At 37.7% G+C, this 12,567-nt stretch overlaps 1 protein-coding gene across 3 annotated transcripts in view; it reads right to left on the reverse strand.

Moving 5' to 3' along the window:
* The window catches only part of LOC143020974 (mitochondrial 2-oxodicarboxylate carrier), a 32,954-nt gene extending 20,743 nt beyond the window's left edge, over window positions 1–12,211 (reverse strand). The window contains exons 1-4 of one of the 3 annotated variants that reach the window (XR_012965961.1): window positions 12,097–12,211; window positions 10,393–10,477; window positions 6,508–6,713; window positions 221–271 (exon numbers count right to left, since the gene is read on the reverse strand). Coding sequence is in view for 2 of the 3 variants with exons in the window: in XM_076178029.1 (XP_076034144.1) it covers window positions 221–271; window positions 6,508–6,713; window positions 10,393–10,465 (330 nt within the window). In the remaining variant the exon portion in view is untranslated. The other 2 variants (XM_076178029.1, XM_076178030.1) reach the window with 2 other exon arrangements.
* Between the last annotated feature and the right edge of the window lie 356 nt (window positions 12,212–12,567).

Raw genomic sequence — 12,567 nt, forward strand, 5'->3', positions numbered from 1 at the left:
CTGCGAAAAAAAAATGACAAGTGTTCATCTATAAAGTACAAGAAAAATCATTGAGTTTCAGGAAGAAAATATATTTCTAATTTATTTCTATGACACTTTAGCATTAAGTCACACGAGTTGAAATAAAACCCTGCAATATTTATTAAAAGACAATATGAGCTCAGCAAGTATGGTGATGCCTTTAACAGATTTTGATCTGGCTTAAGCATAAACTACTTACTGTTGGAGTCATAGTGCCACAAAGTTGTTTGTATATCTCGAAGGAAAGGAACTGAAAGAGAAAATTGAAAACGATCAAATCAATAATCTATATTCAACCTTTCAATGCCTATGTTGTACTTAGTCTTACACTAACAAAATCTAAACCTAGAAATTGGCTGACTTTACAAAGGATTACAAAGGCGGAGCATGCCGACAGGAGACCTTTTGATCCATATCTAGGTCGGATGCGAAAAAAAAAATCATATTAATAATAAAATAATAAATAAAAACTATGATAATGTAAATAACAAATAAAATACATAAATAAATGCATAGGTATAGTTAAATAATAAACAAACAGGTAAATAGTAAATAATAATAAATTGACATATAACTAATAATAAATAAAAATCAGACAGACAAATGATAACAAAACAAAAACAAATAATATAAGATAAATTATAATCATTACAGCATCTTACTTAGGTATTTATCTAAATGATTCTTAAAGCTTTGAACTGAACTACATTGCACTACCTGTGCAGGAAGTTTATTCCATTCATTAACTACACGGTTGGCAAAGTTGTTTCTACCTACTTCCAAATTGAATCTATTTCCGGACAGTTTGAGACCATTGTTTCTTGTCTGATTCTCATTCAATGTAAAAATTTGGTCACTTTTGATGTTGTCAATTCCCTTTAGAATTTTAAAGACCTGTATCAAGTCACCTCTGAGTCTACGCTTTTTTAGGGAAAACAGATTCATATGTTTTAGTCGATTTTCGTATGATTTATTTTTGATATTTGGAATCAGTTTTGTGGCTCGCCGTTGTACTCTTTCCAATCTGTCAATGTCTTTAATGAGATTCGGTGACCATATTCCAAATGTGGACGAACTAACGATTTATATAGCTTGTTAATGAGTGATGGACTTTTGAAATCAAAAGATCGTGCAATCAGTCCTAGAATCTTATTTGCTTTCTCAGAGGCTGAAATACACTGCTTGGATGATTTGAGGTCGTTACTGATAATTACGCCAAGATCTTTTTCACTATCCACTTTTGTTAACGAATTTCCAAATAACTTGTAATCGTACTTACTGTTATTTTTACCTATGTGCATTACCTTGCATTTACTTGTGTTAAATTTCATTAGCCACTTTTCAGACCATTGCTGTAATTTATCTAAATCTTCTTGAATATCTAATTGGTTTGAGTGATCATTTGCCACTCCGCACAGTTTTGTATCATCAGCAAATTTGGAAACAGTAGATTTTAGTCCATGGTCTATATCATTTATATATACTATGAATAGAAGTGGCCCAAGAACGGAACCCTGAGGAACTCCACTTGCAACACTTTTCCATCCAGAAGTTTGTCCATTTAAAACAACTCTCTGTTTTCGATCATTCAACCAATTACTAGTCCAACCTAATAGGCTACCACTTATTCCATGCAAAGCTAATTTATTAAGTAGTCTTTCGTGTGGGACGGTATCAAAAGCTTTTGCAAAGTCTAGATATACTAAATCTATATTGTTTCTTTTGTCATAATTCGAGATAACTGTGTTGTAGAATTCGAGTAAGTTAGTCACGCAAGAACGTTTCCGTCTGAAACCATGCTGGCTATCATTTATCAAACGGTTACTTTCTAAATGATGTTCGATAGCATCTCTGATGATAGTTTCCATTATTTTTCCTACGATTGAAGTCAAACTTATAGGCCTATAGTTATTTGGTTTCTTTTTGTCACCTTTTTTGAATATGGGAGTAACGTTAGCTAGCTTCCATTCTCTTGGGACATCTCCGGATATGATGGATTTCTTGAAAATCATTTCTAATGGAACAACAATCTCTTTTTCATTTCCCTTAAGATTCTTGGATGCCAACCGTCAGGCCCTGATGTTTTATTAACTTTGAGTTTATCTATACACCTTTTAATTTTTTCTTTTGTTATATTTACCGTACCGAGTAAGTTTACCCTAGACTTTTCACAGGTTTCAGTTTGGAATTCACCTTGAGGTGTTTCGTTTACGAATACAGAGCTAAAATAATTGTTTAAGATATTACACATTCCTTCATTTGAATATTCAAGTTGACCGTCAGCAGATAATAGTGGACCAATGTGATTCCGAACAACCTTTTTATCTCTAATGTAACTATAGAATTCTTTGGGATTCTCTTTGGATTTCTCAGCGATGTTCATTTCGTATTGTCGTTTTCTTTTTCTTATTGTCTTTTTTTAAATCTCTCTGTATTGATACATAACTTTCATAGTCATTAGATACACCCGAGCACTTATATTTCTTATAAGCCTGTCTCTTTTTAGCAATACTTTTTTCAGTTTCTTTGTCGAGCCACTTTGGGCGAGCCTGATTTGGGGGACGTCTGTCCTTAAAAGGAATGTAAGTTTGAATCATCTTAGTGAGCGTATTTTGAAATATTTCCCACATCTGATCTACAGGTCTTTCGTTTAATTTTGCCTCCCAATCTGTAAGCTGAAGCTCCTGACGGAGTTCTATGAACTGAGCTTCACTGAAATCAGGTATTTTAGAAACACAAGTATCTATTCTAAAATTGTTTAGGAGTTTGAATCTAACTAGGTTGTGATCACTATTTGCAACAGATTCACCGACTTCTACATCAGTTGCCATGCTTTCGCGGCTAGTGATCAAAAGATCAAGTAAGTTTCCATATCTTGTGGGCTCTTTTACATGCTGAATTAAGTAATTGTCACCAAGAAAATCAATCAAGTGACTACCTATATGGCCATGTTCAAGGGTCATCCAATCAATGTCAGTAAAATTGAAATCACCCATTATCAATAAATCCAGGTTGCAGAAACTAGACAGTTCTTGAAATAATAGTTTGTCGTCTGCTAATGATAATGTCTTTGGCCTATATATTACACCTACATTCCTTTTTTGTCCCTTTTTTGGGGTTAACTCAACCCAAACTATCATATGCATCCTGTTTCACTTTCTCTAAAACACAAGCATGAACATTGTTTTTAACGTACAATAGAACACCCCCACCTTTTGTGTGGTTTCTATCCAGATGAAAGTGTTTAAATCCCGCAATATTAAATTCAGCTTCGAACTCTGTACCATTTAACCATGTCTCAGTTATTCCTATCATATCGAGATTTTCGCTTTTGACATACGCCTGTATTTCTTGAAATTTGTTTCTAATACTACGAGCATTAAAGTACATGGTTTTAAGAAACTCGTGATTATTTCTTTTTGACACATTTTGAATTTCAATATCATATCTTACATTATCATTTTGTTTTTCATTTATACCTTGCTCTATATTATTATTTGGTCCTTCATTGACGTTCAATGCCTCATTAACATTTCTCCTATCAAAATTAACATTTCCCCCATCACGGACATCTGGTCGATCACGGTCATCCGATCTCTTTTGTACATTTTGTCCCCCTACGTCACCGTGATTCACGCTGGCCTCCCGTCGTTCAGAGACATTATGTCCGGCATCCCTTTCTAAAGTTATATGAGGTGCTAATGCCTTGTTTGCACATATTTTACAAGTTGAATCACCAATATTGTTGTGTCTGGATGTCATACACACACCATTCACTTTCCCGTGCCCCAACTAACCATGGAATCCATCAGGGAGGAGATTAAGCACTGGATTTATAATCATAGATTCTCAGTAGTCATGGGAGAGTATACACACTCATCACCTTTGCACTGCAAGGGACAGCTACAGACTATGTGGTGGAAGCTCAGGCAGAAGCTGCTTTGCTTAGGGTGTGCCTAACTCAAAGATTCAATTCATGTTGCACTGCTGATTTGCCTCTCTGAGCCAAGAGCAACCACCTGTCTTGGCCTGAATCAGGAACAAAAGGTATATTGCTCGCTCTTGTGGAATGCTTCACTGCAACCACAACAGAGGGGCATCATTGAGCTTCCAGGACTGCCCATCTTCCAGCCCTAAAGTGATGACACACTAAGCAAACACATGGGTTAGTGACTCATGATGAGCTTCAAGGGTCACTGACCAATAGGTAGTTCATCTCTTTTTGGATGGTTTTATCTTATTTAATCTATCTATTCTATTATTTTTTTTTTCATTTGGGTGTCACCCACTCCTCACTGGAGTGAAACCTGTGTTGGTTTAGTCACATGACAACCCAACCATGCAACAGGTAGTCCTAGGCCTGGTCAAGGCACCAAGTATCAGCACCTCAGGACTGTACCTCCAAGTAGCTCTTACTGGTCCCCCTAAAGACATGACTGGAAACAATTATTTACTTCACCTACTTAATGATTTGTAACTTTGCTACATACATGCATGGCATCTGTCATTCTGGTCACAAAATGCCATGTCATCTTTAAATGATGCCTGACACAAGGCTCAAAGAAATCAAACTAAAAATAGGGACTTTCAGAACTACACTGATAATGATGCTAAAATCTGGAAGCAGTAGTACTTTAGGATAGAGGTGCTGATGGGCTTCTTAAACACGTGGTGGGGAGAGTATTACTTCTAACATCTATCCTGCTCTGGTCATTGTCCGTCCTACCAGCGAAAAAAAGTCCTTAGGAAATCAAATACATCCATCAGTTTCAAATAAATTCTGTACAGTAAAGCACCTCTCATTTGATACTCAAATAACAGCAATGCCTTACCAACCATAATATTCTAATGATCATGTTAAATAAAATGGACCCTATAATTTACATGGGATGCATTCCAGAAAAAAACAATGACATAATCCATGGATGTTTTTGGAGTTGTAGCTTTGGTGGGGTGGCAACATCTATGAGATGAGTGTGAGACATATATATGACTGGAGCAGTAAAACTCAAATGAAGGATCTACAGAGTGCTTATATTATGTGTATGGATGGAAGGGAAGTAACTGGGACAAGATATATGACCCTTTTCTTCTCGAAAGCAAATTATATCTAATGTTCATTAGGGACTATGCCGTGTTAAGTGTACCTACAATACTAGCACCAGCACCATTACAGCCACCACAATCGTACACTTGCAACTTTGTACAGAAAAGACAATATTTTTTTTATTTTCATGTTTTCAATAGAGGTGAGTGGAGAGGGGTTGTATATGGATGATGTTGTGACTGCATGAGGAGGAATGGGCGGGGAAGTGGGGGGTGGGGTAGTATGTGTGAGTAAATTTTGACGCAGCCCGAAGGGATTTCTCCCCGTCCTCGCCTTATATGCAAAGGGGGACGGAGAGGGGGGGTCGCCGATTAAATGAAGCGGCCTCGCTGTGGATGTACTGTGTCTTGTGACACTGCTTCTGACCCAGGGCGGTGGGCAGGGTGCAGGGATGACCCGTCATCCAGGAGGTGCTCAGATGAGAGGAAGGGTGGGAGGGGTGTGGAGTGTATTTAGGGATGAAATGGGTGGGAGTGTTTTTATGCCTTTCCCTTTTTGGCTACCTCCCTTGGAAGGGGGAAAAAGCCTTGGTATATGTATGTATGTTTTCAATACTATTTCATACTTCTACAAAAAATGTAACCTATGTAAAGAAAGGGTCATTATGCACACACATTTCCCAAACTCTCATTTACTGGCAGATATATAATCATTAATGGAGTTCTTTAAAGGTAAGGATTACAAACCCAAAATTCACCATAATTTATAATGTATAACAGGTGATTTACTTTATCTATATAACTAGTTTCTAACCTCTTGTATCTATTTGTTGTTTGAGTTCAGTAAATTCACCTCTAGTTTTCAATCTATGATGTTTTCTATATGGGTTCTTCTATGTTGTACTTTGTAACTTGTCTAAAAGCATGTAAAGTGAAGCAACTACTTTTGTCACACTTGCTAAAACCTAAATGAAAGCCACTACAGAAGGATAAATCTGAACGAGTCTCCAAGAAAGGATAATAAATAAAAGTGTACACAAATAAAAAGTAAAAGTTCTGAAGTTTAAAATAGGTGGCAGTGAATTTCATTTAGGTAAATGCACACTGGATTTTAAGTGTGTAATCTTAGCAGTGGACTTCAAGAATTTCATAATCAAAGGGGATGATTTTATACTTCTCTAACTTAAATTCTACTGCCTTAATTGCCTAAGACTTAAGTAAGTTGAATACATCTGCTCCTACTTGGCTTACCTAATACAAGCATGCTGATGAAATGTACCACTTCCTTAAAGCATGTCCTGAGTGTGTGCAAAGCATGTTGTGAATACATTATTGTACGTCCACAATTTTCATGCACATAAATGACTAGAAACCAGACATCTCAGCTCCTTTCTAAACATTCAAAACATGTTTTGCCAAAAGAAACATTGATTCATATACCTTGACAGCCCTCTTCGGAGTTTCCACAAGAACAGGAGGCAAAACCCCTTTGTACAAGGATAAAAGACCTTCATTCCGAGCCATCTTGCGCAAACAGTCGAAGATAGATGTATAGTAAAAGGGGTCTGCAGGATTTCCTGTGGTTTGGATTTGAAACCGCGTCTTCACCACATCAAGCGGGTGCATGATGCAAATTTCTGTAAATCCTGTTTTTCAAGGATATTCAATCAAAATTATTAAACCATCTACAGTGCTAGAAAAAAGGCAGCTAAAATATTAAGACTACGTGATTAAAATAATAAGACTATTGTACATACCAAAGGGGGAAATGTAACTTTTCACACCTGAAATCTACAAAGCTCAAAAAGTTAGAAAACTCAAAATGTTAGTGTCATCTCCAACATATCAACACTTTCCTTCACACAGGATGCAATAGTGCAACATGATTCCATGCCACCCGCCATTACCTATATATTTACCTGATTGAGCTATATGTCGGGGTCATGACAGACATTTCTGCTAATCCTATTACCAAGTCAAAACTGTATTTACATCACTGCAATGATCTGCTTTTTTTTGTCACAAGTTTGTGAAATCTTGTGATATATACATATAACAAGGGTTTTTTTCCCCCTTACAAGGGAGGTACCCAAAGTTAAATGGCATAATTCCACTCCCATCCATATTATCCCCACCCACTCCACTCCCATTCACCACCCCTCCCTCTCTCCTTGGATACGCCTGGATGATGGGTCATCCCTGCATCTCGCCTATTGCCTTGTAAATATACAAAATATTGATCAGCATATCTTTGTAAATCTATTTTTCAGGCAAAACCTGTGTGTAAACAAGGTATTACTGTAGGAGTATAAAACCCAGGTAGCATCCTAACCTTCTCTGAGAAGGCGAGCTTGTGACAGTAAACCAAATATGAAACTCAAGTGTTAGTGTATCTACAAATCAAGAAGCTTCCTCCCCTTTACAAGGGAGGCAGCCTACTAAAGCATGCACTAACCCCACTCATTTGTTTCCTTTTTATCTTAGCTCCCTGTGGATGTAGGTTCATCCCTGTCTCTTGCCCAGGTCTGAAGCTGTGCTAGAAAATTTCAAATCTACTTATAAATAAATACATACATACTACAAGGCATTTTCCATCTTACAAGTGGGTGGCTAAGTCAAAGCATACATCCACCCTACACCAAAAACATCCATCCAATATCCATTCATCACCTTGTGTATGAAGGGTCATTCCTATCCCCTGCCTCAAAACCGGGTCAAAGTCAAAGCAGCAAGACAGTGGTTTCACATTAGTGTCTGACAGCCAATTCAGACCACAATGAATTGATCATGTCAATTTAGAGGTCACCCATTCATATGAAGGATAGTGTTAAGTGTTGATAAATATTGCTCCTGGATGATTAAAGACTGTTAACTCCAAAACTGCATATGCAATTCTTTAGTTCAAAGAAAAAGAACAAGAAAAAAAAAAAAAAATCACTGATAGTGCATATTATACATAATGAGGGAGATGTCAACAATGCTGCCACAGAAACCCAAATAAGGATATGGCAGAAACACATTAACAGTAGTCTGTACAACTTTAGTTAAATTTTTCCAGACAACTTGAAGCAGCTCTGAGGAGAGCTCTTTAAATCTGTGGTGATACTCAGTTAACCCAGCATACAAAAATTCAAACAAGAGCCCCATCACCCATTTTGCAAAACCACGAACCTCCCCACAACAAAATGTTTCACGACAAATGTCCTTATTACCCAATAGCTATCAAAGAGGTAATATGTGTAGCTATCAAAGAGGTAATATGTCTTTTTGCTGCTTCTTTCAGGATTCTCACATAAAATATTCTGTGTCATGACAATGGTGACTCATGGATGGAGTACATACATATACCAATGGCTTTTTTCCCCTTACAAGGAAGATAGGCAACAACAGAGGCATAAATCCACTCCCAACCATTTCATCCCCACATACTCCACTCCCATTCACCAACCCCCTCTTTTCTTGGGTCCTCCTGGATGACGGGTCATCCCTGTATCTCACCCACTGCCCTGGGTCAGAAGCAATGGAGCAAAATACAGCACATCCACAGCAAGGCCGCATCATTTAATCGGCAACCCCCCCCCCCCAACCCTATCCCCTCATCCAGAAAAAGAGAAGACGGGGAGAAATTCCTTTGGGCTGCATCAAAATATCATTCACTCACAGTCCCTCACCCTCACCATCCCCCACCCACTCCCTTCCATGCATCACAGCATCATCCATACACAATTATTCTCCACTCATTCCCATCTTCTGTCCTCTCCCGTCCTTCCTCAACAGACATTCACCTCTTTCCCAATGCCCCCTTTACCCAATCCATCCATCCCATCCTTGGTTGCCTCCACATGTTCACTCCTTCCACCTCTGCTTTCCACACCTCTTTTACTAATCTTTCTTTACTCATTCTTTCTGTGTGTCCAAACTATCCCAATACTCTTTCATCAACCCTATCTCCCAACTATCTTTTCACACCTGCTCTCTTCCTCACCCCCTCATTTCTCCCTCTATCCAGCCTAGTAGCCCCTACCGTACTTCTCAGGCATTTCATCTCAAACACATTTAAACTCTTTCTCTCTTGTTCCAAGTTTCTGCCCCATACAGTGCTGTCAGCACAATCACTACTTCATATAATCTCCTCTTAGCATCCATTCCCAAATGTCTATTTCTCATTACACTTTTTAATCCTCCAAGGCATTTACTTGCTTCTCTCAATCTACATTCTACCTCCACTCCTTCCTTTCCCACCACATTCACACCCAAGTACCTAAAGCTATCCATTTCCTCCAGTCTCTATCCCTTAATACTCACTTCCAGTCTGCTGCCACTTTCTCCCCTTGTACATCTCATCATCTTACTTTTGCCCACATTTATCTTCAATTTCCTTCTTTTGAACACCTTTCCAAACTGTCACTAACTTCTTTAATCCCTCCACAAGCACAGTGTTGTCAGCAAAAAAATACTGGCTTTTCTGCCATTTTTCTCCATTTTCTTTAACCATCTCCAATCCCTGACCCACTACCCTTGCATTTACCTCTTGCACCACCCCATCCATGTACAAATTGATCAGCCAAGGCAACATAACACATCCCTGATGAAGCCCCATCTTTACCTCAAACCACTTATTCTCTCCATTTCTAACCATAACACAGGCTCTACTATTCTCGTAAAAACTCGTGACTACCCTCAACAGCTTTCCTCCTATCCCATATATCTGCAATATCTCCCACAGTGCCTTCCTGTCTATCCTGTCATAAGCCTTTTCCAAATACATAAAGGCCCAAAAAACATCCTTACCTTTTCCTAAAACTTTCTCATACACCTGCCTTACCACAAAAATCTGATCCACACAACCCCTACCTGTCCTAAGCCACACTGTTCCTCACCAATTACTCCCTCTGCCCCTCTCCTAATCCTCTCAATCAAAATCCCACATATGCCTTCCCGACTACTCAACAAACTGATCCCTCTGAACCCACTACACTCAGACGTGCTCCCTTTTCCCTTTGAAAGTGGTCTTATACAGGCACTCCTCCAGCACTTAACCTGATTTCAGACGAAATTAAACAACCTCACCTGCCAGCCCACCATCACTATACCTCCCTCTTTTAGACATATGAATGGAGTACACCAAAACATTATAAATATTTATGGGCACTGTATGTAAGCATAGTAACAGCCAAAACACAAGCAATTTTTTTTTCAAACATTTGGGTCATCAGGAATATTAGTATCAACAACTCATTCTTAAGTAAACTCCAACAATATAAAATGTTCATTATTTCATGCTGGTGGATTTGAACATGTAATGGAACCAAAAAGATTACATACCAGCAGATCCTCCAGCAATCAAGTTGAACGCCATGTTCTTCAGAGAGAACGGTGTTGGTTTCTTTTCCGTCATGTTTTAGTCTTTCTGGAAATAGAATAATGACATACTATGAGACAAATTAAAAAAGATAAAAAAGTAATCGGTAACAAATGTAAAACTTATTCCAACTGTTTCACACATGATCCCCCTCATACAGAATGTTTCTGAACATGGAAAATGTATAGTGAAAGAGAATAAAAAATGAAGAATGTAAACTCTATTTCAGTGATTCCGAATGCAAGGTACTGAGGTCCTTTGAAACCCATAATTCCACCCCAACAAGTTTATATGTGTATTGTGACCAACACACCAAAATCATGTTAATAAAGCTCACTTGAGGATACATATACCCTTGAAGGAGGGCGGCAACAAACCTGCAACAGTAACAACAATAATACACGATTACATACAATCAAATGTCAGCCCCTAAGGCTGCATCTCCTGATAGGGACATGGATGCCGATAGGTTCTGACAATGGACAACTACGAAATAATTCTCTTTGTCATCCGTCTTGCAGGATCACCACTTACAGACAGCACTCGTTCTTACTGGATTGTTGAAAATGTTGACTAAGTAAGTACAAGGAAAACATACCTATATACACATCCAGTCTGTTATATTATTGATACTTTCCTTTTTTTATAAGATTAAAAGTCTCTCATTTATCTTGCACAACAACCCTCTCCAGGTACTTGTCATGGTTCCCTCCATTTATTGGACTGTTAAAAAGGTATGCTGCATAATCATTAAGAAAATGTACCTCTACTTGAGTGTAAAAAATTACACACACATCCCAAAACATTATTAATAATCTATTTTTATATAATTCAAATACACCCTCTCAATACTCATTATACTGTGTCTAAAGACTACCAAGTACCATACATTACATGAAATGTACACAAGTACAGATTTGCCGAAGACTGATGGAGCAGTGGGGGATGAGTGGGGGGGGAACCAGTGGTTATTGATAAAATCTAATATAAAAATCATTAGAATTACATCAAACTGTAAAATTCCATAACCCCACAGACATACATATTTCATGTAAAATTTGTTATCCAATTGCTCCTAACCTAATGTAATAATTCCACAGAAAAATACTTTCAAATACAAAAAAGATGTGAAAAAATGCGTGTAATTCTGAAATAATGCCCAAAACCTGAGGACAACGTATATTTCATTTCGAAATTCCTTTACAAATTTGTGTTAATAATATCAACGATCGCTGAATAACTCCAGTTGTTACTGTTGTACTCTACTTGCGAAAAAAAAATGCATTAGATTAGTCAGGTTTGCAAGATACTGTACACTGCACACGTATATTCTGTTGTTTAATAGCCCTGTCACTGGGTATTTTTTATTTCTACTTAATGTGTCACAACACCAAAGAATACAACACAGAGTTCAAAATTAGCACGAAAAAATTACAACTACAAGCAAGTATGCAAGTATACATAATACTGTAGATTGATCCTGCTCAGTGGTTTCATCCCAGTTCAGCCTCAGTAACACTTGTCTTGGAAAAAATAATACAATATCTTAATTTATTTTCTGTATTCCATGAAAAATGTTAGCACTGAACTTTGTTAGCTACATTTGTAATGTGCGTCAACGCAAACAAACTATATAAAACAAGTTCTCTCAGAGAAACTCTACTCACTTTGTTGACAACCTCGCCGCTCCACTTCCCTGAGTTCTCTCCCTACTCCCGAACCCCTCCGAATGTTCACATATAGGACATCTGTTTATAAAATCATGTTTTCCCTTACCACCCCCTCGCAACACAGAACAGTGAAACCAACCCTTTTCCCATATCAAATATATTTTGTAATTTTACAATAAACTCAGTTTTCATTATATAATGCGGTTACCAGTGTCTAAATAAGCAACTCGAGCCATTCGGTCTCATCAGCTGGTCGCTAAATTAAAACCCAACAATTTGTCTCTACTCACAACCACTATTGATAAGAGGACAATTTTAGCTTTATGAGCGGCACGAGTCGAAAAATATAAACGTTATTGTCAAATACATTAGCAATATGAAATGCAAAATAGATTATCGATAACATAGTTATGTAAGCCAGTATCCATGCGTAATATTGCACTGCGTACCTTTAAATACTCGCAAATA

Source organism: Oratosquilla oratoria, chromosome 41 (assembly GCF_046742065.1).
Source record: "Oratosquilla oratoria isolate Oo_2021 chromosome 41, ASM4674206v1, whole genome shotgun sequence".
Classification (NCBI taxonomy): Eukaryota; Metazoa; Arthropoda; class Malacostraca; order Stomatopoda; family Squillidae; genus Oratosquilla; species Oratosquilla oratoria.